Source organism: Populus trichocarpa, chromosome 1, assembly GCF_000002775.5.
Source record: "Populus trichocarpa isolate Nisqually-1 chromosome 1, P.trichocarpa_v4.1, whole genome shotgun sequence".
Classification (NCBI taxonomy): domain Eukaryota; kingdom Viridiplantae; phylum Streptophyta; class Magnoliopsida; order Malpighiales; family Salicaceae; genus Populus; species Populus trichocarpa.
In genome coordinates this window covers 9,620,225-9,647,465 of record NC_037285.2, presented here as the reverse complement: position 1 = coordinate 9,647,465, position 27,241 = coordinate 9,620,225, and the positions used below count along the sequence as shown (strand labels likewise).

The 27,241-nt window shown below is 33.2% G+C and overlaps 4 protein-coding genes across 5 annotated transcripts; 3 read left to right on the top strand and 1 right to left on the bottom strand.

The window, feature by feature from the left end:
- Window positions 1–1,846: 1,846 nt before the first annotated feature.
- Window positions 1,847–6,044, top strand: LOC112328830 (uncharacterized). Of its 2 annotated transcripts, none has more exons than XM_052450534.1 (3): window positions 1,847–2,057; window positions 3,211–4,878; window positions 5,279–6,044. In XM_052450534.1, the coding sequence occupies exons 2-3, from the start codon at window positions 3,216–3,218 to the stop codon at window positions 5,632–5,634; spliced, it is 2,019 nt and encodes a 672-aa protein (XP_052306494.1). In that variant the 5' UTR covers window positions 1,847–2,057; window positions 3,211–3,215; the 3' UTR covers window positions 5,635–6,044. The 2 variants fall into 2 exon arrangements, with proteins under 2 accessions (XP_052306494.1, XP_052306474.1); XM_052450514.1 differs by lacking the exon at window positions 1,847–2,057 and adding an exon at window positions 2,101–3,060.
- Window positions 6,045–9,194: 3,150 nt separating this feature from the next.
- LOC18094395 (flavonoid 3'-monooxygenase CYP75B137) lies at window positions 9,195–12,004 on the top strand. Its single transcript, XM_052446063.1, has 2 exons — window positions 9,195–10,294; window positions 11,161–12,004. The coding sequence occupies exons 1-2, from the start codon at window positions 9,356–9,358 to the stop codon at window positions 11,779–11,781; spliced, it is 1,560 nt and encodes a 519-aa protein (XP_052302023.1). The 5' UTR covers window positions 9,195–9,355; the 3' UTR covers window positions 11,782–12,004.
- Window positions 12,005–16,224: 4,220 nt separating this feature from the next.
- On the top strand, window positions 16,225–18,393 carry LOC18094396 (flavonoid 3'-monooxygenase). Its single transcript, XM_006368633.3, has 2 exons — window positions 16,225–17,311; window positions 17,682–18,393. The coding sequence occupies exons 1-2, from the start codon at window positions 16,367–16,369 to the stop codon at window positions 18,306–18,308; spliced, it is 1,572 nt and encodes a 523-aa protein (XP_006368695.3). The 5' UTR covers window positions 16,225–16,366; the 3' UTR covers window positions 18,309–18,393.
- Window positions 18,394–23,362: 4,969 nt separating this feature from the next.
- Window positions 23,363–26,862, bottom strand: LOC7477811 (amine oxidase [copper-containing] gamma 1). Its single transcript, XM_002299382.4, has 4 exons — window positions 25,427–26,862; window positions 24,826–24,939; window positions 24,013–24,560; window positions 23,363–23,865 (listed from the first exon to the last, which is right to left on the bottom strand). The coding sequence occupies exons 1-4, from the start codon at window positions 26,768–26,770 to the stop codon at window positions 23,655–23,657; spliced, it is 2,217 nt and encodes a 738-aa protein (XP_002299418.2). The 5' UTR covers window positions 26,771–26,862; the 3' UTR covers window positions 23,363–23,654.
- Between the last annotated feature and the right edge of the window lie 379 nt (window positions 26,863–27,241).

The following is a 27,241-nucleotide window of genomic DNA, read 5'->3' as shown; positions in this document are numbered from 1 at the left end:
TCCATATTATTATTAATCTGTCAAAATAATGAAAAACAATATTTTCCATCCTCAATACCTTTGCCATCTCATGGTGAAAAGAAGAGAGACAAAACGTCAACTCTTTTTTTCACCTTAAGAATAAAACACAAATAACCACAGCCCGAAATTTATGACAATTTAAAAAAAATTAAAAAAACAATTTTATAATTAAAAAAATAAAAAATATTTTTTATTCACAAGATATTATTCTATCAATATTATTAACATTGTCAATTTATCATTTTTATTGTAACATTATTATATAACCACCATTGTTTTAGTCATCAAAACTATAATTCACATAGTTATTTTCTCATTGCTAAGGCCAACACACAAAAAAAAAAAAAAACCCCGGAAAGCTTGGTTGTCGGTATGAACACCCATGTTTGTTAAGTATTAGGTCCAACAATAAACCGGATTTGGACCTCGATTCAGCCCTAGACCAAGTTCTAATTTCTTATAAATTTTCATTAAATCAATTCAAATCAATGATTTGAATTTTATATTTTTAAAAAATATTATTATTGCCTGAACAAATTTCTTTTTATGTTAGAATAAATTTAACTTAGTTATAGCAAGAATCGCCAATCTAGTATTAATTTTAAACTAATAAAGTAACAACAATAAAATTTTAAATAAGTTAATATTAGTATAAAAATAACTTATATAATTTTTTAAAATATAATTGTTATTAATTGACTCAACTAAGTAAAATTTGACACCTTCACATAAACACTAACTATTTTTATAATTATCATGTTATCATGTATCACATCATCATCATCCATTGTTATCACTATTATTTATCAATAAAATAGCAATTATCATTAATTTAATAATACGTTATTACAACTAGCACCTTCACAACCAAAATCATTTCAACTTCCAATACAATTTTTTTTCCATCACCATTCTTGTTCCACCATTTCACTACTATAATTAAATCATGTTATAACCACTAGTTTTTTTTTTTATATATATATATATAATAAAAAAAATAAATGAATTTTCAGAAAAGCATAAACAACAAATATTTATTTTGGTTTTATGAGATATATAAAGTGATAAGCAATACCAATTACCTAATACAAAAACTTGAAAAATATAATAAAGTTTCATTGTTTATATCAAAAGTGAAACTCTTTCTTTTTCTTTTTTTCAATTATATTTTTATTTTTATTTTTATTTTTATTCTCGAACTTCTTTTAACAATCATTAGAGTTGTTTTTTAGATTAACAAGTTGACTGAATCATATTAGAAGAACTCTAATACAATTTAATTTTAAACCTAATTCAAGTAAGAAGTTGAGTAGAGAGATTTTTTTTCGGGCAACTTAATCTTTTTTTTTCTCAATTATTTTTATCGATCAAATATGTTGTTTTTGGACTAATCAAGTTAAATGAGTTGCGCCAATACAACTCTCATATAATTTAATTTTAAATTCAAGTCAAGTAAAAGGTTGAGTCGAAATTTGTTTTTTGATCAACTTCATCCTCGGACCTTTTTTATTAGCAGACAAGTTATCTTTAGACTGGTTAAGTCAATTATATCATATTATATTAACTCTCATATAATAAACTTGAGTTAGATAAGAAACCGAAGATTTTAAAATTGACTAAACTAGAATTAATTTAATAATAATAATATATAATTCTATATATACTATATATTTATCAAATAATATTCTGTTTACTATATTATTTTTTTACGTTAATTTTATTTAATAGAATGCGAGCGGGCCTGTAAATTTGTGAGGCCGTGAATAGAAATCACAAAAACGACAGCGAAGAATGGCTCTGCTCCTATTCCAATTCCAATAGGAACTGTTTCTGTAGTACACGTCAGCATAACAGGAGCCACGCACTAATCACGTGAAAGTAGCAAAGACGATTTCAACTAATTTATCGGCGTTGCTTTCCATTTCCTCGTTTCTTACCTCCCTTCCAAATCGCCGATCCACAATTTTCTCCAGATTCCGACCAGCCCCCGAATTTTCCTCTGTCCACCCTCTTTTTCTTACAAGAATCGGATCCAGGTAACAACAAAAGGAAAATAATTTTTTTTTGTTTCTTATTATCTTTACTAGCTTTCTTTCTTTCTAGATAAGGATTTACCACCCCTTTTGTTTCTCTAGCTTTCGAGTTTTTGCATTTCATTTTTGTTAATCTTGTAGTTTTTTTATGGTACTCTAAGTCTGTCAAGTGTTTGTACTTAAAGAGATCTAACAACTTGAATTCTATCGTATATAGAAAAATTAAAGTAATTACAACCAAGAAAAATAACGGAAACATTTATCAAATGGAAAACAAATGGAGAAGAAGAAGAAGCTATATCACCAAGAATTTACAAAGTTGTGTACATGTTAAAAACTGGGATTTTATGCGGACTGTTATGGTGTGGTATGATCTTTTTCACAAGTCAGTCAGTGTTTAATATGCAGCGTTAATCAAAGGTTTTTCTTTTTTCGACCGATTTTATTGCCAGTAAAAAAGGGATTTTTTTTTGTTAATAGAGTTTTAAGTTTTCTTTTTCTGAAGAAAATGAGACTGTCAAGGTTAGAAATGTGAAAAATATGAAGGTCCAGGTTTATCAGATGATGGTACATGTGAGAATATTGTGTTGGAGCTACCAAATTAGAGCGAAACATTTTTGCAGAGTCAGTTTTATTAATTTGCATATAGATTATTTGCAGCTAAACAAGCTTTTTGGACGATCAGCATTTATTATTATTTTAAACTTGATGTCATCTGCCAGTTGTATGAGTTACATCTGTGAAAGCAAGGTCTTAACTATTCCTGTGTTTAAGAGCTAAGGTTTCTTTGGCATTGCTTCAATCTAACCAAGGTGTTTGATGCCACTTCATCTGTTTTGCCTTGATAAGGAGGGGGGGGGGGGGTAAATTCCTGATGCATTTGCTTGCCCTTTACTGGGCTCAAATTTGATGCTTCTATGCCAAGGCAGTGTGACATCCTTTGCTGGATTACTCTGGAGGGCGATATGCCCTCCGTGTTTCTGTTCAAGATTTTATTGTGCAAAATGTGAGAGTCTTGCATTCATCTTATACATTTTAATTTACCTCAAATCTCAATCTTTTTTAATCACTTCTGACCTATAGTGCTGTTGCCTCAAATGTGGTTTATCCTGATGCCTGTTTTTGCATCTAAATTTGATATTCCGATTTGTTTTAGTGGTTATGGTTCGTGGAAGAGATGCATGTTGGGAGCACTGTGTTCTTGTGGATGCCACGAGACAGAAGGTTAGATGTAATTATTGTCATCGGGAGTTCAGTGGAGGGGTATACCGAATGAAGTTTCATTTGGCTCAAATAAAGAACAAAGATATAGTACCCTGTGCAGAAGTTCCAGATGATGTGCGGGATCACATTCGTGTTATATTAAGCACTCCCAAGAAGCAGAAAACTCCCAAGAAACTGAGGGTGGACCGGGCAGCCATTGCTCAACAAGATAGCTCTTCAGCTAGTGGTGGTGCACATCCTAACCATGGATCTAGTGGACAACATGGTAGCACCGGCCCCTCTTTGTTATTTCCACGTCCTTCACCTAGTGCACAGCCAGAAGTGGATGATGCTCGAAAGAAAAAGCAGGACGATGCCGATAAGAAAATTGCTGTGTTCTTCTTCCACAATTCTATTCCCTTTAGTGCTTCTAAATCCATTTACTATCAGGAAATGGTGGATGCTATAGCAGAATGCGGGGCAGGTTATAGAGCTCCAAGTTATGAAAAATTGAGATCTACCCTCCTGGAAAAAGTGAAAGATGACATACATGACTGTTACAAGAAATACAGAGATGAGTGGAAAGAAACAGGTTGTACAATCTTGTGTGATAGCTGGTCTGATGGTAGGAACAAATCAATTATTGTAATTTCAGTCACATGCCCAAAAGGGACGCTATTTTTGAAGTCAGTTGATATATCAGGTCATGAAGATGATACTACTTATTTGTTCGAGTTGCTTGAGTCAATTGTCTTGGAAGTTGGTGTGGAAAATGTTGTACAAGTAATAACAGATAGTGCAACCAGCTATGTATATGCAGGGAAGCTTCTCATGTCCAAATACAACTCATTGTTTTGGTCGCCTTGTGCTTCTTATTGTATTGATAAGATGTTGGAGGATATTGGTAAACAAGAGTGGATGGGGATGGTTTTGGAAGAGGCAAAGACCATTACACGCTATATGTATAGCCATGCATGGACTTTGAACATGATGAGGAAGTTCACTGGTGGAAGTGAACTGATCAGACCAAGAATTAGTAGATCTGTCGCTGATTATCTCTCCTTAAGGGCCATTGTTATTCAGGAGGACAATCTAAAGAACATGTTTTCACAATCAGAATGTCTATCATCCATGCATTGTAGACATCCTGAGGCTCAAGCTATCAAATCCTTGCTGTATCAAGATCGCTTTTGGAAGTCTGCACATGAAGCTGTCAGTGTGTCTGAACCTCTTATTAAAATTCTAAGGATTGTTGATGGGGACATGCCTGCGATGGGCTATATATATGAGGGAATAGAGAGGGCAAAGTTTGCAATCAAGGCATACTATAAGGGTATTGAAGAAAAATATATGCCAATTTGGGAGATCGTTGATCGAGGATGGAATAAGCAGCTTCACTCCCCATTACAGGCAGCCGCAGCATTCCTTAATCCTTCAATTTTCTATAACCCGAATTTGATTGATTTGAGGATGAGGAATGGGTTTCAAGAAACTATGATAAAGATGGCTACAACAGATCGAGATAAAATAGAAATCACTAAAGAACACCCAATATACATAAATGCACAAGGCGCTCTTGGTACAGAATTTGCTATTATGGGAAGGACGCTGAATTCCCCAGGTATGTTTAAGCTGCATTCATTATCAATCAATTCTTCTCATGGGGCTTAAAAGTACTTGGTAAAACGAAATATCCCCTTACATTTGCTCCTTGGGATCGGAAAACCAAAGCAACAGCCAACAGGAGATAGTACTTGTTGGCATACGAGGTTTCTGTTGGTCAGAATAGAATCATTAAGTGATATAGTTTATCCGTTAGAACAGTCTGTCAGAATAGGCTGAATCAACTTTGGAGATCCCTGACGTGTCCTTTGGGTGCCTGTAAATGCGGCTCCTTTATCCTGGGTTGTTCCCGTATATTTCATGTGTTTTGAGATATGAGGTTCATTTTTTGACTGCCTTGAGATATTTTATATGTTAGCGGATTAGAATCTCATTTTTATCGCCATGTGCATCTTTAGGTGATTGGTGGGCTGGATATGGCTATGAAATCCCCACTCTGCAGAGAGTTGCCATAAAGATACTTAGCCAACCCTGTAGTTCCCACTGGTGCAGGTGGAATCGGAGCACCTTTGAGAGCGTACACACCAAGAAACGTAACAGAGCGGAGCTTGAAAAATTCAATGATTTGCTTTTTGCGCACTGCAATCTTTGGTTACAAGCCATTACCCAAAGTCATGATGGAAAATGTAAACCTATTATCTATGATGAAATAGATGTTAGTTCAGAATGGCCCACCGAGTTGGAACCTTCGAACCCTCTCTTGGATGATTCGTGGTTGGACAATTTGCCCCTTGATTGCGGAGGTAGTCCTTGAACTTGTGTATAAAAGAAGATAGCTAGCTAGAATCATTGATTATATAATGTTGTATCTAGAAAACCATACAATATGAAGAATGTAGAGTTTCTTTTTACCTCAAGGTATTTATGTAAAAGAATCTCTTGCTTCTGTTCTGAACTTACAACAGTTCTCTTCTCCAGGGAGCCTGGGAGTATCATTTCAGGCTGCGGTAGTGACCTTTTCCTGCATTTTGTTTGTTGGCTTCTGCTATTTGGGTTACTGAAGCACCAAATTCCACAGAGAGTGCTAACTTGTTGAAAAGCACTGTAGATCAATATGGTTGCGTTGGCATTGACTTTTGTCATTTTCTCGTAACCAAGTTGTCCAGTTGGAGTAATCTGTCGAAGGTTTCATTTTCAGCAGGGACTCTTTTTCTTGCTGCTTTATTACAATTATTCTGGTTCTTTTTTCTTCGTATAATGCCAACCATAGCCTCCATTATCACACTATTTTGTTTGGTAAAATACCACACAAAATAGTGTGATAATGGAGGCTATGGTTGGCATTATTGCACTCGTGTAGTATGAGACTATATGACGCATCATGCTTTTGACTTCTTTTTATCTTGGTGACTTATTATGCCAAGCATTACAATCTCAGATGATGACTGTTAAATCAATATTCAGGCACTGCCCGGTCCGAGAGATTCTATACGCCAAATAATAATGACCTTAAAAATTCACGGATTCAATTCTTAGAATTGAAATTGTTTACATTCATTGTAAAAAATAATCAAATTAATCTCTCAAGTGATGTTAAGGATTTCTCTTTGGGAGAGGCAGAAGAATAATTCCTTCTTGATTCATAAAACCGTCTCCTTATTGATTCATTCTCTGGCATGGAATAATTCCTTCATTAGCTGAGTTAACTCTGTTGTTATTCATTTTGGACCCTCACATTAACAAAAAAACTAGAATAAAAAACAAAAAAATTGAAAAAAATGTTGGAAGAAAATAAAAAATATCAGTCAGAAGAATACACCAGATAATCTAGGAAATTACCGAAGAGCGATTGAAGAAGATCAAGATATACAAGATTGAAAAATTTGACAGTGTATTTTCGATTGATAAAAGCCTTATTGACAAAGAAAAAATCGATGTAAGGCGGAAAATTCAAAATTTGATGTTTAAAGACTCAATTTGAATTTTCAAGGTTTAATTGAATTTATTGAGAACTTAATTACAAGAAAAAATAATTTTTGAAGTTAATTTAGGCTTTAATTGGAAGAAATTAAAATCTAGAGGTTGAATTGTAATTTTTAAGAGTTAATTTGATCAAATAAGGAGTTTAATTGTATAAATATTGAAGTTTGATGGGCAATTAGAGACTTGATTGAAGAAATCCAAAACCAAGAACCAAACTAAAAAAGATGGATTAAAATTTATACTAAGTATGCGGCAAAATTTTATAATTGCTAGTTTAATTTTTTGACTTATGATTTATGTAATAGAAATGCCAAAGAAAATGAAAAGGAAAAAGGGTGAAAATGATTTGATTAGATGTCCATATAATGGAAGCTAATGATGTTAGCTGGACTGAAAAAAAAAAAAACTTGATTAGTTGTCCAGGTGATGGGAGTTAATGATATCAATGTGATAACATTGATATCAACATTGACTTGAACATGATTAGTTATCCAAGTGATGAAAGCTAATGATATCAATGAGGTGATATTGACATCAACATTGGCTTGAACTTGATTAGTTGTCCCGAGTAAGGAAAACTAATGATACCAAGGTGGTTACCTTGGTATCCACATTATTTTGGATTGATTAGTCGTTTCAGAATGGAGGCTAATGATATCAATTAAAAATATTATAAGCCGACATAATATTCATCAAATACATACATTTCAATATATATTGAAACACAATATTTTAACTCTCATTTTTCTTTTGGTTTTTTACTCTACTCTCTTAGTTCTTTCTCTTTTTCTTTCACCTCCCCTACCTTTTAGCTCAATCTAACCTTACTTCTCTTAAACTTAAACTTTTCTTTTCATTTATTTCTTTCTAAATTGAAACGTTCTCTCTTTAAGTTGACTATCTTTGTTTCTTATTTTGTCTTTTTATTTGTTTTTAAATTATTATTTTAATATATTTTGAAGTAAAAATTACTTAAAAAATTAACCAATATCATACTTGCAATCACCCCAAAACTCCCAAAATAATATTTGATGTTCATCTAAGGATTATTTGTCATTTTCAAGAACAATCACAAAGAGGACAAAATTAGTTGTCTTGCCTTATTTTTATTTTTGTTTCGAGTCTTAATTCATAGAACAAACTCTATTTAGCTAGGAGTAGCGATAGCTGCCAGCTGGTTCCATGAAAGAGAAAAAATAGTTTGCAAATGATGAAGTGACAATTAGCTGACAGATCGAAATCTTCAACCGCCCCGAAGAAGTTATATATTCAAAATAAAACATGTCAACCGCCCCGAAGAAGTTATATATTCAAAATTTTAACTTTTCAATCCCTTCTCGTCTCTCTCTGATTTTTTATTTTTTAAAATGTTTGTTTTTATTAAACCTTTCGTCAGCAAGGAGTTTGCAAGTCATCGGTGCAATATCCTCGGCAAACAAGTCAATCCAGACAATAAATTATACTGAGCTAAAAAAAAAACAGGTGAGGATTCCTCTGCTTCATTTTAGGCATTCTCTTCGGAATCCCCCCTTTGTCTTCATCTTGATTTGAATTGCTGTCAATCTTAATTTCATATCCATAAAGAACACCTCCTCAATTGGTTCAAGTATAAAACAAGAAGAAATAATATGTTTAATCCAAAAAAAATTTCAAAAAGTTTTTTTTATACCTTATAATTTTAATTTGATCCAAAATTTTATTTTTATTATATTTTTATCTTTTAGTTAGAGAAAGTAGCTTAAAAACGACGAAGAAAAAGAAATTTTTCGGTCTAACCACTTTTTGTCAATGAAAATCATCATTATTGGTGTTAACAAGTATTATTCAACAAGAAGAATTTGATGTGGTGTTTTTTGTCTCTAAACTTGCACGTGAGGATAGACCTGGGTTCAGAATTTTTTTTTCAATTCAGGTTAAAAAGTTTTTAATATTTTTTGGGTTTTCAGGGTTACTGGGAGGTTTAGAAACGGTTTGATGGTGTTGTTATAGAAAAAAATAGTTTAAAATGAATTTTTGGGTCCAAAAACCATCTCCATTGATTTTTCAACCATCAAAATAATAGCCAAATTATAGAAAAATAAATGATTAATTCATGTTGATTTAGATTAATCTAATATATTAATATCTCAAAAAATTTTATAAAAAAATAATATTATCTTATGATTTTTTTGTAATGAACACACGTGATTAGATTTTTTATGATCTAAGTTTTTTTATAATCTAATATATTTTTATTAAAAAATAATTTAATCTAACTTGCATCGAATCGTGGAATAGTAAACTAGTAAGTTATACTAAAAGCTAAATAAATAAAGACAAAAGACCAAGATTCCTTACCTCGTTTAGGCATTCTCTTCAAAATCCCCCTTTGTCTTCCACTTGATGTGAAATGTCAGCATTCTCAAGGGAAAGAAAGGGGGAAAAAAAACGATGTCTTTGCTGATTGTATTACAACACAGACCAAGCCTTTACATAAAGTGCCGATTTCCGTGTCCATAAAGACCACCTCCTCCCTTTCTCTGAAATTCACTCCCCTGTTGTTATCAAACACCATGACCCCCCTTACAAATTTTCTTGAAAATTGTAATATAGATGCTTCTACAAGCACAATAGCCACTCTCTTGACTCTCTTTGCTATTATTTGGTATGCACGGAGACGTGCCGAATCCAAGAAGGGACGTCCATCTCTACCCCCTGGTCCAAGAGGGCTCCCATTAATTGGCAATCTAGCTTCTCTTGACCCAGATCTTCACACATACTTTGCTGGGCTAGCGCGCACTTACGGACCAATCTTGAAGCTGCGGCTTGGCTCCAAGCTTGGCATCATAGTGAGCTCCCCTAATTTGGCTCGCGAAGTTCTTAAAGACCATGACATAACATTTGCTAACCGTGATGTGCCTGATGTTGCCCGGATAGCAGCCTATGGTGGGTCAGATATAGCCTGGAGCCCATATGGGCCAGAGTGGAGGATGCTAAGAAAAGTTTGTGTCCTCAAAATGCTCAGCAACTCAACGTTAGACTCGGTTTACGAGCTTCGCCGCCGCGAAGTGCGAAACATCATTGCTTACATATATAGTAAGCCCGGGTCACCCATCAACGTGGGAGAGCAAACTTTTCTGACAATATTGAATGTTGTAACGAGCATGTTATGGGGTGGCACGGTCCAAGGTGAAGAAAGGGGTAGCCTAGGTGCTGAATTTAGGCGGGTTGTGGCTGACATGACTGAGTTATTGGGGGCGCCAAACATTTCAGATTTTTTTCCTGCCTTGGCCAGATTCGATTTGCAAGGCCTTGTAAAAAAGATGAGTGGTTTGGCCCCAAAGTTTGATCAGATTTTTGACAGGATGATTGAAAAACAATTGAGCATTGATGCGTTGGGGGATACAGCAGGGGCGAGTAGCAAAGACTTTCTGCAGTTTCTGTTGAAAGTGAAGGATGAAGGAGATGTCAAGACGCCATTAACCATGACCCACATCAAAGCCTTGCTTATGGTATGTTTTTCTCTTCATGATGATAATGAAATGATCAGATATGCTTGCGATTGCCGTAGCCATTACGAGGCATCATGCTAGCCGGACGAGTGTTGGGATTATCGTGATTAATTGGCTTTCCTGTCGTTACCGAGACTTAAATGTTTAATAGTTGAGCAGATATAGTTTAAAATATAAGAAGGCAAACTTCAACCAGACGGGTTTTTTTAATTTTAATGATTAAAAGGTAACTAGTTTTTATTTTATTGTTTTTATTTTTATTAAATATAAAATAATAAGAACATATACAAGTTTAAGTAAAGTTAAATTATTTTTATTTGAAGATATATACTTAAAACTAATATAAATAATTTTTTAAAATCTTACGTAACAATTTAAATTTTTTATTGTTCTTGTTGGTCAAAAGAAATCATGTTTCACTAAGCACGTCCATAAGTTTAATTTAATATATCATCTATTTTATATATATATATATATATATATATATATATATATATATATATATATATATTTTAAGCCAGAATTTTTTATTGTTCTTGTCGTTGAAAAAAATCATGGTGCACTAACCACATGCATAAGTTTGATATTGATTGGGTGGGTTTGGTTTGGTGGTGCTTAAAAGAATCGAATCATGTTAAATAATTGGGTATCAAATAATAAAGTCTAGAATTGCTCTTATATGATATGATTGTGGAACCAAATTGAGCTGTTTCAGAAACTACAAATAATTGTGAATTTCATGCTAATTCTTAAAAGATTATTTTCTCGTTTCTTTTCAAAATTCTGGTTTACTTGGGAATTATAGAATCAGTTTCGGTAGTCGAGCCGCAAGAAATTGATTAAAAGATTTGGTTAATCAATGACAGGATATGGTTGTCGGTGGTTCAGACACATCCTCTAACGCAATTGAGTTTGCCTTTGCTGAAGTCATGAACAAGCCAGAAGTAATGAGAAAAGCTCAAGATGAATTGGACAGAGTAGTTGGCAAGGACAACATAGTAGAGGAGTCTCACATACACAAATTGCCATACTTGCATGCCATCATGAAAGAATCATTGAGGTTGCACCCAGTTCTCCCACTGCTAATCCCTCATTGCCCTAGTGAAACATGCACTATTGGAGGCTTCTCTGTTCCAAAGGGTGCTCGAGTTTTTATCAATGTATGGGCAGTACACAGGGACCCTTCAATCTGGGAAAATCCTTTGGAATTTAAACCGGAGAGGTTCTTGAACAGTAAATTTGACTACAGTGGAAGTGACTTCAATTATTTCCCGTTTGGATCCGGAAGGAGAATTTGTGCTGGGATAGCAATGGCTGAGAGGATGTTTCTGTATTTCCTTGCTACACTTCTGCATTCTTTTGATTGGAAATTACCTGAAGGTAAGCAAATGGATCTTACGGAGAAGTTTGGGATTGTTTTGAAGTTGAAGAACCCTCTTGTTGCAATTCCAACACCAAGATTATCCAATCCAGCTCTCTACGCGTAGATTGCAGAAGATGTCCTTGCAATAATCAATACGCTAATGCTCTGTGTACCTGGGCATTATCTGCTTTCCAATTTAATTTTAAGATGAGTATGCTATCGATTATTTTTCAAATTTTCCCATTAGCTGAAGCCATGTATAAATGGCATGTGTACGGGTGGATTAATCATGAAACGATAACATCAAAATAACGGCTAATTGCTTCACGGGATGCAATTTCTACTCATTGTTGGTTTAGCAGAATATTCGGTGTATATATACTGGGGATATATTACAACAACAGATGGCAAAGGTAGCCAGTGGTAAAAGGAGATCAAAGGTACCATCGCGCAGCTTGTTATGAGGAATGGACTCGATCTCCTATTCTGTATAGTACACAGAGACCTTCTCCACCTGAAATTCCGCACCCCAACTGACTTCCATTTAGATTCGATAGACTAAAAAGAGAAAAAAAAAACCGTCATTTTCAAGAATTCGCTGCATGTTCTTGGAAGATTCAATCAAATTGAGAGATCCGGTTTCCAAGAAGGTGTGCACGCCATCATTATTATCTTCACCATTTTCCAGAGGAGATAAAGCTACTCGTTTCTCCAGCTTCTGGATTTAAAATAACATAAAATATATGCATTTTAAAAAAATATCGTTGAGTATTTGTCATGATATTTGATTTTTTTTTCCTTCTTATATACAGAATTCGCATATTCTTCATTGTCAATCATTGAGTTCTAGAAAATTATTAATTGAATTGACATTTTCTGGGCATCTTCATTCATTTATTGTTGCCTTGTCTTTATCTTCTGATGCATATATATGTGTGTGGCTGTGAATTAGCTACTTGAAGGACCAAAAATCAAATTAGATGAAGCGATATGTGTGGCTATGTGCATTTTGACAGCTTTGTTTTGATAATGTGAGGCTCACAAATATCGATGCAAAAATACCTATAATACCCTCCAAGGAATTCAACTTCAATGGATTGATGTATAAATTTTGAAGTCTTAAATTTGCATATTCTTATACATAAAACCGAAAAAATTAGCAACATTTATGATTGAGTTGTTAATGATATCACCATAACTAGTTTGATTGCTATGCTATGAGATGAAGTAATTCTTTTTCTTAACATAAAAAAGTGCAAAAGTTGTTAATATTATATTTACCATCAAGAAAATTTTTAATTGCAAACTAAAGTTTATATGTATGTTAAATAAGATAAATTGAAAATTATATGTTTTAATAAATAATAATAAATATGTTGATTTAAATCAAATACTAAGTTAGAAAGTTAAGATAAAGATGCATATTAAACTATTTGATCTCATGTTACGAGGAGCTCTTCAAATCTTTTAATTTAATTATACAATAATTAAACTTGTTTTTTTGTTCGAAAAAAATAATTTAAAATCCATTGGAAAAAACATATTTTTTACCTATGTTCTTAATTTGATAAAAAAATAAAAAGAATTATAGCAAATATAAATTATTCATTTTGGTTGTTGAAATGTGTTCAATTGATAACTTTCTATTTCCTTCACTATTTTTCAGTTAGATTATTTCTCTTCTCTTAACCCAAGAACTGAAAAATCAACAAAATAAATTTTTGAACTAAAATGACTTTTTGTGTGAATTTTAAATTGGCCATATAGTTTCCTTGATGCTATGAAGAGCACTCCTCAACAAGTCTTACCCACAAGTGTGTTTATCACCATCAATCTTCTTTAAAATCTCACTTATATACTCACCATAAAAAAAGATATAAATGTTAGACAAGACCAATAACTACTAATAACAAACACCATTCTCATCAGGCGCCAGGTGGGAGATTCTCCACTTTTTATTATAGAATTTTACTCACTCATCTCTCAAAAGACTATGTCTCTGCAAAGACTAACTTGGATAAGGGCATGTTTGGGAACGCGGTTGCGGCTGCGTTCCCAAAAAAATTGAAATTTTTTTTTGTTTTACTAAAATTTAATATGGTTTGTATGTTTTGGATCGTTTTAATGTGCTGATGTCAAAAATAATTTTTAAAAAATGAAAAAACATCATTGGCATGCATTTTGGCACGAAAAGTTATTTGAAAAGCACCCGCAACCACACTGTCAAACACGCTCTAAATATAATAGCCTTATAAATTCTAGAAAGCATATGCAAAATGTTAGAAGGATAATTGAGCTTGTAACAAAAAATAGTGATGCTATGTGCAAAATTTCCCCTAATATATTGCATGGATTTACTCAGGTATGGTATTTTAACCTTGAGCCTAACTCCATCTTTGGCCTCTGTGATCTTTATGCTAAGCTTATCTCCTGTTTCTAGCTAAAAAGAGCATAATTAAGCTATTCTTTATCACCTAGTGTAAAAATAAAAATACTAGAGCATATCTTTAGAGATTTAATGGGGAAATGTTAAACCTAGAAAATTTACTCGAATTCATTGTCACTGACGTCTTAATCAATGGTGTCTATAACTATTTTTTTATAAGAACACTTATATACTTTCCCCAACATGAATTTTCTTACTATAAAAAGGAAATGAAGAATCATATTTAAGTAGAAAATTCACATAGCCACACATATCGCTTTTGATAATGGGAGGCTCACTTTGTCGTGATATTTGATTTTTTTCTTTCTTATATACAGAATTCGCATATTCTTCATTGTCAATCATTGAGTTCTAGAAAATTATTAATTGAATTGACATTTTGTGGGCATCTTCATTCATTTATTGTTGCCTTGTCTTTATCTTCTGATGCATATATATGTGTGTGGCTGTGAATTAGCTACTTGAAGGACCAAAAATCAAATCAGATCAAGCGATATGTGGCTATGTGCATTTGATAGCTTTGCTTTGACAATGTGAGGCTCAAAAATATCGATGCAAAAATATCTATAATACCCTCCACGGACTTCAACTTCAATGGATTGATGCATAAATTTTGAAGTCCGAACACATTATACAATTCCTTTTATTAATTAGATGAAGCGATAGCAGCTATATTAATCGTCTCCAACACGATTCCCTAGTAGCCCCATGAAAGCCTTCATGGAATAATTAATGTATATTTTATTAGTTATTTTTTAGATTATATTTTAACAAATAAATAGAAGATAATATAGCAATGGAGATAAAATTGATGGAGTCTCAATTCAAAAAAGGGAAAGCTGGTTTTGAATGAGAAATTCATTTGCTACATGGGCTGGAACTAAATTGATGATTTGCAGGGTGGTAATTAATTTTTCAATAACAAAATTAATAAAAAAAAAATGCAGAGATTTTTTAACACAGCAGGTGGTTTTTTTTTTTTTTTTTTGCCTACACCCCTTGGCTCCTGCTGTGTACCATATAAATATTTTCCAGTGTTTGGTTATGTCATTAAAAATAAGCTGAAAAATAACTTATTAATGTTTTATTTTTCTCAAATTTATTAAAATAATTAGGAACAAATCTTACAAATTAAAAAGTTGAATGAAAATGAAATTGAAAAAAAAAATTAATTTCATAAATTATCTCAAATAAAATAAATAATAATTAAAATAATAGAGATCAAATCTAAAAATATATATAAAAAATGAAAGATGAAGAAATTAAAATAATATTAATTAACATTTCATAAATTATTTTAAAAAAATAAGTAACAATCAAAAGAATGAGGATCAAATTTGATAGATAAAAAATTTCAATAAAAAAATGATAAGGAAAAAGCAAATAACAATTATAAAAATGAGGACTAAAGTTAATATAAAAATTAAATTTTAAGAGATGAAATTAAAAAATAAATATTCAAAACAAAATATATATATATATAGCAATTAAAAGTTTGAGAACCAAATTTGATATAATCAGCAAATATTATGACATTTCTAAATTTTTCACAACTTCCGGAAAGTGTTTTCTGCCCAAATTTTTCAAGAAAACACTTTCCTAAAAACCAAGCTAAATTTTACTTTGACTAAAAAGTGTTTTCCGTTGATCAACTTTCTTAATGTCAAACAAACACAAGAAAATTTGAAAAGTAATTTCCCGGAAAGTGAATTCCGAGAAACAAACATAGCCTTAGATTTGGCTGAAACATATAAGCTAAAAGTTATATATATAATAGTAATTATAATACCAATTATAATAGTTATAATATAAATAATAATATTAAACTCACTTGACCCAGTTTTTATAGTTTTTTATTTTTTCAAATCAAATTTATAGTTTTTTTAATATTAATATTTTTTTTCAAATTTAATAATAATAATAATAATAATTAATTTTACCTCTCAAATCAAATTTATAGTTGTTTTATAATATTAGTAATATTTTTTTTTTCAAATTTATTAATTATTATAATAATAATATTAATTATAATACAAATAATAATATTTATAATATAAATAATAATATTAAATTTTTCTGATTCAAATTTAAGTCATTTGGCTACACGAAACCCAAGAGCTAAAACTGCATAAGATCATTATATATATGCTTACTGTCAGATTTTGATTTCCAACTTTTCTATCGTTGAGAGCTAATTTTTTATATACACTATATTCTTAAAGGTCTCACTGTTACATTTTAATTTGCACCCAAAAATACCATAATGTTGAACACGGTCACTGGGTTGTGGTCACGGTGGTGGGATGCTAGCAACGAGAGACAAAAACTGTTTCTCATCATGGCAGTCACCATAATAACAATGTTCTGGTTCTTGTGGAACAATATCAAACCAAAGAAGGCAGTCGCTGCTCCGTTTCCGCCAGGTCCTCGTGGCTTGCCATTAGTTGGATACCTTCCATTTCTTGGTAATGACCTCCACAAGAAGTTCACTGAACTAGCTGGGGTCTATGGCCCTATCTACAAGCTAAGGCTCGGAAACAAATTGTGCATAGTGGTTAGCTCACCACCACTAGCCAAAGAAATTGTTCGTGACAAGGATACCATATTTGCTGATCGTGATCCACCTATTTCCGCCCGGGTGTTCACATACGGCGGAAATGATATCGCTTGGTCCTCTTACAGTCCTCGATGGAGAAAGATGCGCAAGGTTTTGGTGCGCGAAATGCTAGGCAATAGCCTTGATGCTTCTTATGCACTGAGAAAACAGGAGGTTAAAAAGGCTATTAGAAAAGTGTATAATAAAATTGGCAACCCTATTGACTTTGGTGAATTGGCATATGTAACAAGCCTAAATACTGTCCTGAGAATTTTGCTGGGGGGTGGCACAATCCAAGGAGAGAAATGGACTAATTTCGTTGCACAGTTTCGGTGTCATGCAGCAGAGATGATGGTGCTATTAGGAAAACCTAATGTTTCGGACCTTTTCCCCGTCCTGGCTAGGTATGACTTGCAAGGTATAGAGAGACGATCAAAGCGATTAGCAGTCACTCTCGATGAATTTCTTGAATCTGCAATTGAGCAACGTTTGAATGAAGAAAAGGCACGTATGGATGTGAGAGAAGACTTGCTGCAGATTCTCTTGGATCTTAACAAGCATGAAGATACCGCAACATCAATTACGATGGACCAACTCAAAGCCATGCTAATGGTATGACTACTTTAATTTTTTCTTCTTTTTTTTCTTAAAAAAAATTTCTTCTACTTTAATTTCAGTTCTTATTTATACTTTTAAAGCCAATGCAATGTATGTTTCTAGATCTTACTGGTAGATAAAACTAAAGTATCATTTCTTGGGAACATTGAGTCCCTCGTCAATCTGTCTTGGAAACATACGGACCTACAAGCATCAGTAATGTCCAAGACCAAGACCACCTTAACAAAGGGTGATTAGAAAAGTTCAGATAGAGCAAAGCGTGCTTTTCCCCAAAAAATGATGTAGCTGCTGTCTAACAAGTCTGCTGCTGATCAAAATCATGCATCTACCTAGCGTTAAAAATAATGTTATTTTTGATACACAGGACATTTTCGTGGGCGGTACTGACACAACTACTACCATGATCGAATGGACAATGGCACGACTAATGCAACATCAAGAGGTAAGGCAGAAGGTATACCAAGAATTACAGGAAGTTGTTGGAGCGAACAACACCGTAGAAGAATTCCACTTGCCCAAGTTACGGTATTTGGATGCTGTGATGAAGGAGACGTTTCGTTTGCATCCTGCACTGCCTCTCTTAGTGCCCCGTTTTTCAGGGCAATCATGCACACTAGGAGGGTATACCGTTCCTAAGGGTACTACAGTTTTTTTGAATGTTTACGCTATTCACAGGGATCCTAATCTGTGGGACAATCCCTTAGAATTTAGACCAGAGAGGTTTTTGAATGATGATACTAGCACATTTGATTACTCGGGCAACAATTTTCAGTATCTCCCATTTGGATCGGGAAGGAGGGTTTGTGCAGGACTCCGTTTAGCAGAGAAGATGCTGATGTATTTACAGGCTTCATTGTTGCACTCCTTTGAGTGGAAGCTGCCAGTTGGAGGAGTGCTGGAACTATCTGATAAATATGGCATAGTTGTCAAGAAAAAGAAACCCTTAATAGTTATCCCAACACCTAGGCTATGTAATTTAGAGCTTTACTAGAGGGTGGAAGGATCTGCAATCTGCTTTTGTCCAACGCAGTCGTTGAAGCATTTCAACCTCCAATAAAAGAAAACTAGTTATGTTTTTTCTATGTATTTTTATAGTAAAACAAAAAATTTATGGACAAATTAAAAAGTTTATACATGCAAGTGGCGGAGTCAAAAAATTTTAAACAAGAAGACAAATTACTAAAACATACTATATTATATATACATATATTAAAAATCAATTCGAAACAAATATACTAACTCATATAAAGTAAAATTAATTTAAAAATACTTTTAAAATAAAAAAACTTACAAAAAAATAGTTTTTTTTAAAAGAAAAAACTAACCTGCAGGCTTCCACGCACGTGTTAATTCTTCTCCAGGCTCTAGCAAAACACAAATTGTCTGACGAAAACAAAAAAAAGAAAAAAAAATATGAATTATTTAATCATTTGTCCTAATTATTTTATAGAAAAGCACAAGAAAATTAACACCATAAAAAAAAACCAATCTCAAGCTAAAACAATTTTAATTCTACAAATATCATTTTTTACTCACTAATAACAATTGGAATATTTGCTTGTTCATCTCGTGAAAAAGTTTAATTCCATATTGTAACCAACTCAATAAAAAATTATATAACTTTTAATTAATTCAAAACAATCAAATCAATGTCTATTGTTTAAAATCTTGCTGGTGTCTACCATTCACCTTTAATTAATTCAAAACATTGTATATATCAAAACTCCTAAATTATTATAATTTTAATATTTTTAATAATTAATTATAAAATAATAAATTAAAATTAGATAATAAAATAAATAGAAAAAATGAAAGAAATTTATCTAAAGTAAAAAAAAGTTACTTGCTTAATTAGATTTGAAGAGAAATTTATACAAGGAAGAGAGGCAGGGAACAGCAGCTCAAAAAGAATATAAAAGCTCTCGAATACTGAGTGGAAGAAAAAGAAAAACATTTGGGGAAATGAGAAATGAGCGACATATATTATATATATTATTTATTATATTAAAATAAAAGTCAACAATATTTCTTTTGCGTCTTTGCATGTGTAAACCCCTCAAGCCCTCACCATACTATTATATTAAAATTCTAATATAAAAATATTCAAAAAACAAATTAAGGGGGCAATTGCTCTCTTTTGACCCTATGTGGTTCTGCCACTGTACATGCATGTAATAAAATAAATTGAAAATTATATGTATTAATAAAAACAAGTCATTAATGGTAACTAAAACTAAAACTAGAAAAATTGAGAGACGGGTATAATTCAAGATATTTAATCTTGCAATAAGGGATATTTACCTAGTTATATTTATTAAATCTTGTTTATTAAAATATCTTTTTTATTCAATCAAAAGATAATATAAATAATTACACACATTAAATTAATTAAATAAAAGTAAAGGAAAACAAATATTATGCAATGCTGCACATATTAGAAATATTATCTGAATTTTTTTTTAATTCATCAATATAAAAGATAAAAACAAAATATAGATGAATCAGAAAAATATCTTCAAAAATTAAATATACACAAAATAATTTGAAAAAATCTTTATCCAAAAAAGATAAATAAGCAAATAAAAAAAAATAACAAATGAGTGATATCAATTGGAACATGAATTTAAAATTTTTTTAAAAAATAAATATTAAAAATATCAATAAAAAAGCAAAATTAAAAAAAAAATCAAATGTCATAACTTAACTATGCGGATATATAACTATTATATGTGTTATAATAGATATTAAGAGGTTTGCTACCTTGTCATGCTATGTTATTTTCTTTTCCACAACTTGAATAAAATCAAGCCACAAATGATATATATAATTTTGATGCGTTCTGAACTCCAAAATAAAATTAATAAGATGAGTGTGTTTTATTTTCATTCAAAAAGTATTTTTTTAATTTTTTTGTTTTAATTTTTTTATAATTTTAATTTTTTTGATGTGCTAATGTTAAAAATAAATTTTAAAAAAATATATATTATTTTAATATATTTTTAAATAAAAAATATTTTAAAAATTAATCATTATCTCGATCGGAAATTTTCGTTGCTGCCACCGTTTAAAACGCAACATATAGCAGAGAGTTCCATTGATCTTTTAGCAAGATAAAAACAGAGTAATTGCTCACATTTTATAGTCGCAGTATTGGCCAAATTTTGTACCAAAATAGAGGTGAGCTATTGAAAATTTTATCATTAGATAAAAAATATTTTTAAAAAATATATCTGATATGTGATGTGTTAATAAATTGAAAAGTAAATAGTTAGTGTGGATGTTTTTATAAATTCATAATCTCAACATAAATGACTTAAATTAATAATTTGCTATCCAACTATGCCGGATGGGGGAGAACGTTGACCCAGAAGGGAGGAGTGGATAACGTCTCTGTATACTCGCGAGAGATTAGGATCATAGTTATGAAACCCAACTCGGAAACTGACCCGGGCAAGAGATCGGGTTCCGGGTTTTATGGGTCAACCCGGGTTAACCCGGGTCAACCCGTACGAATGCAGGATATTTAATTATTTATGAGCATCCCTTCAAATAAAGCAAAATACCACACCTGCACACATTATACCTTTACCTTTGTTGCTATCAATGCTCTCCTTCACTTGCAAGTTGTAACTGACCGTCTCAAAAATTAACATTAAAGAAAGAAAGAGAGACAGAGCAAAGAGAGATCTGTAGTGCTTCTTGCAGTCTTGCAGATAGGGAGAGAGAAACAGAGAAAGATCAACAATGAGAACTAGCAATCATTTGATAGGGGTACTCAATACCCATCCCAGGAGATGGTATATGGCTAAGCAGTAGAGCCAACAACACAGATTGTTTGAAATTCTTGCAGTGGCCGTTGATAGTAAGTGGGATCTCAATCATGGTCGTTTCTTTAGCCGGTTTCACTGGTGCGTGCTATCGAAACACTTTCTTGATATGGGTTTACCTATTTGCTATGTTCTTCATCATCGCCGCACTTTTAGGGTTCATCATCTTTCACTGGCACAAGATTAGCTCTTGTATATGAGATTCTAAGGTTTGTGGTAAGATGGGGAGAAGTATTAATGGCGTCCCTGAAACTGCAGATATGCCCGGCTACAACTTCCCTCGTCCCTCTATCAGTCATCCCCTGGCCTTTTGGCCAAAACCTTCTTCTTCCCAAGTCTACACAGAAACGACATTTGAAAAGGAAAAAATAAACATCGGGTCTTGTCCGGGTCGCCCGGGTCATGGGTTGATCCGCCGGGTTTTGCCGGGTTTTGCCGGGCTGTTGCATTAGCCGGTCTTTTAACAAACCCGAACCGGTCCAGCCACCGGGTCGACCGGGTCTCGGTTCGACCCGCCAGGCCGGGCCGGGTTTAATAACTGTGATTAGGATACGTCCCAACACCAAATTAGTTAGATATATTTCATAGCCAATCATTTTAACATTTTTTTTTATTACAAGAAAACGCTACTTAACCTTTGTGAATAATTTTAATATTTTTAATTAAATTAAATTAAAGTAAAATTGATCACAAAGATAATCTGAAACTAGCCAGCACACGCTACATCGAGGGTTAGAGTAAAAACAAAATTCAAATAAAAAAATATCTAGATATTACTTAAGTGTTTTTTCTTTAAAACATAACCATGAATTTAAAATTAGCGGTATATCAAATGATTTTTTTATCTCACATTAAAAAAAACACATTAAATTAACTTGGATCATTCCAAGTTGACATCCGAAAGTTACGGGGATAATTTTGAGAAAAAAAACAAACTTAAAAGATAAATCTTGAATTAATTTAATATTGAAGAATAAAAATAGTAAAAAAAAAACCCATTTTTTTAAATAATGAATTTGATTCAACCAACCAAACTCTCGATACAAGTCATACACATCATTGGATTCAATAATATTTTTATTCTATAGATTATTTTTCATAGTTTTATGTGATAATAAAGCGCAAGTTTTTTTTTGTTGTTGTATGAAATATTTTTTTTCTAAGAGAAAAGAACCATGTTAGGCATGTGAGACTGAGATAGCAAAAGCAAATTGTTGATAACAAAAGGTGAAATTATATTTTTTTTAAAAAAAAACATATTAAAATAAATAGACAGGATGTTGTTGCTTAACATTTCAAATTTGCAATTTATGTCATGGAATCAAACAGATTTTTTTCTTCATATATTTGTAGTAAAAAAAGGCAAAATGAAAAAGCCCAGCATCACTATCTTATGGCCCAATATAATAAGCTTTTGGAAGGAACAATCAAGGCGCGTAGGCATTTACACTTAGGCCCACACATTAAAGCTTGTTTTTTCTCTCATTTAAAGAGGTGGATGACCTATACATCCCTTTTTATTTTCTGGAAAAAAAAATAAACATACAACACATCGCTCGCTAAGATAGATGACACGTCGTCTTCCAGCCAAATTCTGCCCATCACTTTGGTGGTGGGAAAATCAAGGCTATTGGTTTTTAACCCAACAAACCTATTTTTCAACTCATTTAAACCCAAAAATCAATCCTAGAATATATAAAAACCAATCTAGCAATCCAATAAGTCAAAAAAGGGACTCAAATCACAAAATCAAATCGGATAAATTTTCTTATCCTCAACTTAAATCTGTTTTTTTAGACAATATCAAAGTTGAAAACAATCACTATAAGACTCATCTCACCGAATGGAATCCATTGATACCAATTTCAACCATTTTAGTGGTCGAAATAGGTGTAAACAATAACTTTTTCTCTCTACGCCAGAGTCTGACAATCCTCTCTTTGTACTCTCACAAGAAAAGACCGGAAAATTAGAAAAATAAACTTTGATATCAAAATTAATTTTTAAAAAACTAAAAGAATCGATCACTTATAAATAAAAAAAGATAAAGAATCAAAATAAATATTTTATCATTACCTATTTTATCATCATTTTCACTTTGATCCATTATCTATCAATCCAACTATTCCTTTCAAAAAAAAATTATGCAATTAAATATTAATTTGAATTCAAAAAAGCTCAATTGTACTAAAAAAAATCTTAATAACCAAATTAAAAATTTAAGAAAAATCAACTATTTTAATCCACATTGATTCATAAAAGAGTGCACATTAAAATTGCTACACAGAAAATGCCACAATGCCTAGTGTTTTGTGCAGTACCATCTGACCTAGCCTCGATCGTAACCATAAAGTGGTCATAAAACAGTGATTAATCCATCGCCGTCTCTCTCCTTTTTTCTTCTTTTTTTTTTTGCGTGTTATTCTGAAGCATTCATCTACATTATTGATCTCAAGGTTTTTACTCTGCTAATGCATATATATGCAGATAGAAGAGCTACAATTGGCTGTTCACGCCGAAGCAGCAGGCTTGCAAACAGGCAAATCTTTTTCAACGTTAGGTGGGATCCGGAGAATTGGGTTGCTCTCAAAGAAATTGACGGGCTTCAGATCAAAACTCGATGATACGGTTGGCATGATAGGGAAGTCCTCTTGGCACGGTACGTGATGGAAGCCTAATGTGTACCACAATACAATGTCCTTGTTCTCAATTGGACGGTCCCTGAAAAAAAGAAATTAAAAATCAACATGGTTGTTAAAAAAAAAAAAATCCACAAGTTGGAAATGTTGGAAAACTGGAGATCTCCAAGGATGACAAAAATTAATGGAGAGTAATATTTTGATGTTTTATTTGAGTGGAAATCCATACCTCTCAGACCACACTGCAAGAGTGTCTTCACCTTGACTCTGGTAAACAAATAACCCACCAGCCCATTGCTCGCTCTGGTTATATGGAGTGACCCATATTTGGTTATTTGTAAATGCACCACGTTTTTGGGGAGGATCGTCATGATCTAGCAAGCTAGCAGCCGTGCCACCGGGAACCAACTTGTACCCAACGGGGTTTCCAACCCGAGTCCTTTTCATCGGGTTAACCACATGGAACTCGGATGGGTCATAAAGTTTGAGCTGAATCTGTGCATCCTTTTCTGTCTTTGCCACATTTCTTATAGCTTTTAAGTAGCTCCTCCTCGGTGATTCTCCGGGAGAGGTCCGTTGCTTTTGAATGTTTACCTTTACAAAGGAATTATCAGAGCCATCTATGTCCATGTCAAGGTAAAATGTGATGTAGTGGTCATGTATAACGCCGATTACGTTTTCTGACAAAAGGGTGCCATAGAGATTTTGTTGACCCGGAACTTGGTTCGTGTTCACGTAAGAGGTGCCTTTCACCATCAAAATACCACTAAGTCCAACCTGTGCCCAATTAATTACATTCTTTCTTGATTAGCAGTTGTTATGATTGCATAATGGCAAATAGAAGTTCAAACGTGACATCCTACAACTAGTGGTAGACAGATGCATGATCATCAAGAAAAACTCCGACCACTGAAAGATGTTTTTCCCTAACATCTGTTGGAAATTCTAAAGTGGACTACTTGTATATACAATACTATTTCAAAGAACAGGAAATAGGATGTCCTCATCCCAGGAAAGAAAGACATTGAAAGTGGCCACTAACCTTGATTCTGATTAGTCCATCAGTTTGGAACTCCCAATCAACTATATAATCATAGTTTGCAACCGATGCTGCCATTCTAACCACTAGCGTCACCTTCGGTCTAACTTCTCTAATCTGCCAAAACAACATTAAACAAACGACAAACGGGAGAGGGAAGAAAAAAAATAAAGTCGACAGCTCAGTAACACATCTACAAGTACGACAACTTACTTGGACAAGTTAATAACTGAATCTTACATGTTAAAATAGTAAGTTTACTGTCTGAATACAAATAATATCATTTTAGATAAAAAAAATTAAAAAAATACTTAACCATGTTTTTTCTAAGAATGGCCAAATCAATATTTAAACCAATTCAAAATAAAATTCAACTCCTATCAAGTTTTAAGTAAACAGATTAACATGATTTGATAGGATTCACTTCAAAACCATTTTTAAATCAAACTTTATCTAAATAGAACTTTGATTAAAAAGGTTATCCAATAATTTATTGGATTGATCAGTTTCTGGTAACTATAATGGTTTAGTTAGTTAATTTATATAAAAATGATGAGAGACTATGTTTGAAATAAATTAAATTCTCGGATCCAAACCTTCTTACCTCCATACCCGTAATTGGACTCTCCGAGTGCCGCCATCCAATATCACCGGCATAACTCTCGAACACGCAAACCATATGTGATCGGACATATGGAGTTCCATCACCAGCGGCAAACACACCATCCATGTAATAGGCATTCCTAGGACAATCATTAAGCGGGTCAAGTGGCATGGCCTGCAACCCAAACCCGTATTCACCCGCATCCATATACGTCTTAAAATACCATGCATCAGTGGGGTCCATGTAAGGCACAAACAACTCACTAGTATACCCTTTATACATCACATTCCTCATCTCCCCACTATCTGGGTCCCGGACCTTAGCCCGAGAAATGATCACACCAGCTCTAGGGTCGGGTTTAAGGTGAAATTCCCAGTTAGCCCATTTGACCAAGTGCTCATCTTCTACCGTAAAACTCGGCCCTTTTGGTTGCTCTATCGAAATTGGATTGACAAACATCATCTCGGGATTGATTTCCTGTACAGAATAGCGATAATCAGTGTTGGCTGCCTTTGGTATAGGTATGTCCCTCCCCTTATCTGATATCTCCACCACTTCTTTACTATCCATATCAAGCAAAACAGTCAGCCCTTCTATTGGTCTCATGTAAAAGTTTGCAGTGCCCTTCATGGAGTAGCACTGCACCTTAATCAATCTCCTGTTCTCTTCATTTTCACCAAACCAACCTAAAGAGATTGGCAAGCATGCAAGGTCCTGAAGATCAACTCCACGCTCGATGATTGTACGGTTGAAATCAGCGTTCGATAGCGGGGCCCACGTCGATGATGTCATGTCCTCTATTGTCATGGTGGGGTAACCTGAGCGAGAACCCGTTTCTTGTACAGCCACCTCGCCAGAACTTATATCCACCGTTAACACGTGTGACTTGCCAGCCACGCGTGCGACCACGGCTGCTTTTCTTGGTAACATGGAGTCTCCTTTTTTCCATTTAAGGACAAGTGTTTTATCTGGTTCTTCCAAGACTATAGAGTGGAAAGCACAGGGAGATGATGACTTGAAAAGGGTGTGCGATTTTAGGATTGTACGGACTTTGTTGATCTCTGAGATTGTTAAGGGGTCCAGAGGATGATGGGGAGTGTCTGATTCGTGGTTGTGGTGCTTGGGATTTGGTGGTTTTTCGAGGATGTTATCGGCGGTGGATGGTTTATTGATAGGCTGAAAGCGGTTCTTGGAGGTGCACCAGGGAGAGTTGGTGGAGCAATCGAGGAGGTCAGTGGTGGGGTTTGGTTGTGGAGCATAGGGGAGATGAACCCATGTGAAGAACAAGACAAGAGATACACTAAGAAAGATAAAGAGGAAACGGAGGAAATTTCTTGGTTCCATATCTTATTTTGGTTTCTGGTTATTTACTGTTAATTTGTTGTTTCGTGAGAGAGTGAAAGAGTGTGTGATATAAAGAGGAAGGAGTGGAAATGAACAGCTAAGAGAATCTACATTAAAAAAAAAATACAAAAACCGAGAAATTAAAAATAAACTTCAGTGGTATCTGAGAATTGAAAGGCGACAAAAAGATGACAATTACCGTGCATTTAGGCGACAAATATTTTTTTATTTTAACATTTTTTTTTACCATTGATATCCTCATCCAAAGATTGATACAACATGAAAATCTTCTATTACACGTATTTAACTTGCTTTAATTATGATCCCTTAATTATTCCTCGTTGATTATCATCAAGAATCTCTTTTTAACTCATTTTTTTTTATTATTTTCCATTAAAACATACATTAAATAAAAACATGAGAAAATATGTAAGAAAGAGCTAAATTGTTTATAATCTTCTTTAATTATTG

Coding starts and splice junctions, on each gene's coding strand:
- LOC7477811 (XM_002299382.4), bottom strand. CDS start 26,770: ATGGAACCAAGAAATTTCCTCCGTTTCCTCTTTATCTTTCTTAGTGTA. Junction 24,940..25,426: donor GTCCAATTACGGGTATGGAG/GTAAGAAGGTTT, acceptor TTGTTTTGGCAG/ATTAGAGAAGTTAGACCGAA. Junction 24,561..24,825: donor ATGGACTAATCAGAATCAAG/GTTAGTGGCCAC, acceptor AATTGGGCACAG/GTTGGACTTAGTGGTATTTT.
- LOC112328830 (XM_052450514.1), top strand. CDS start 2,964: ATGCTTCTATGCCAAGGCAGTGTGACATCCTTTGCTGGATTACTCTGG. Junction 3,061..3,210: donor AAGATTTTATTGTGCAAAAT/GTGAGAGTCTTG, acceptor GATTTGTTTTAG/TGGTTATGGTTCGTGGAAGA. Junction 4,879..5,278: donor AAGGACGCTGAATTCCCCAG/GTATGTTTAAGC, acceptor GTGCATCTTTAG/GTGATTGGTGGGCTGGATAT.
- LOC18094396 (XM_006368633.3), top strand. CDS start 16,367: ATGTTGAACACGGTCACTGGGTTGTGGTCACGGTGGTGGGATGCTAGC. Junction 17,312..17,681: donor AACTCAAAGCCATGCTAATG/GTATGACTACTT, acceptor TTTGATACACAG/GACATTTTCGTGGGCGGTAC.
- LOC18094395 (XM_052446063.1), top strand. CDS start 9,356: ATGACCCCCCTTACAAATTTTCTTGAAAATTGTAATATAGATGCTTCT. Junction 10,295..11,160: donor ACATCAAAGCCTTGCTTATG/GTATGTTTTTCT, acceptor AATCAATGACAG/GATATGGTTGTCGGTGGTTC.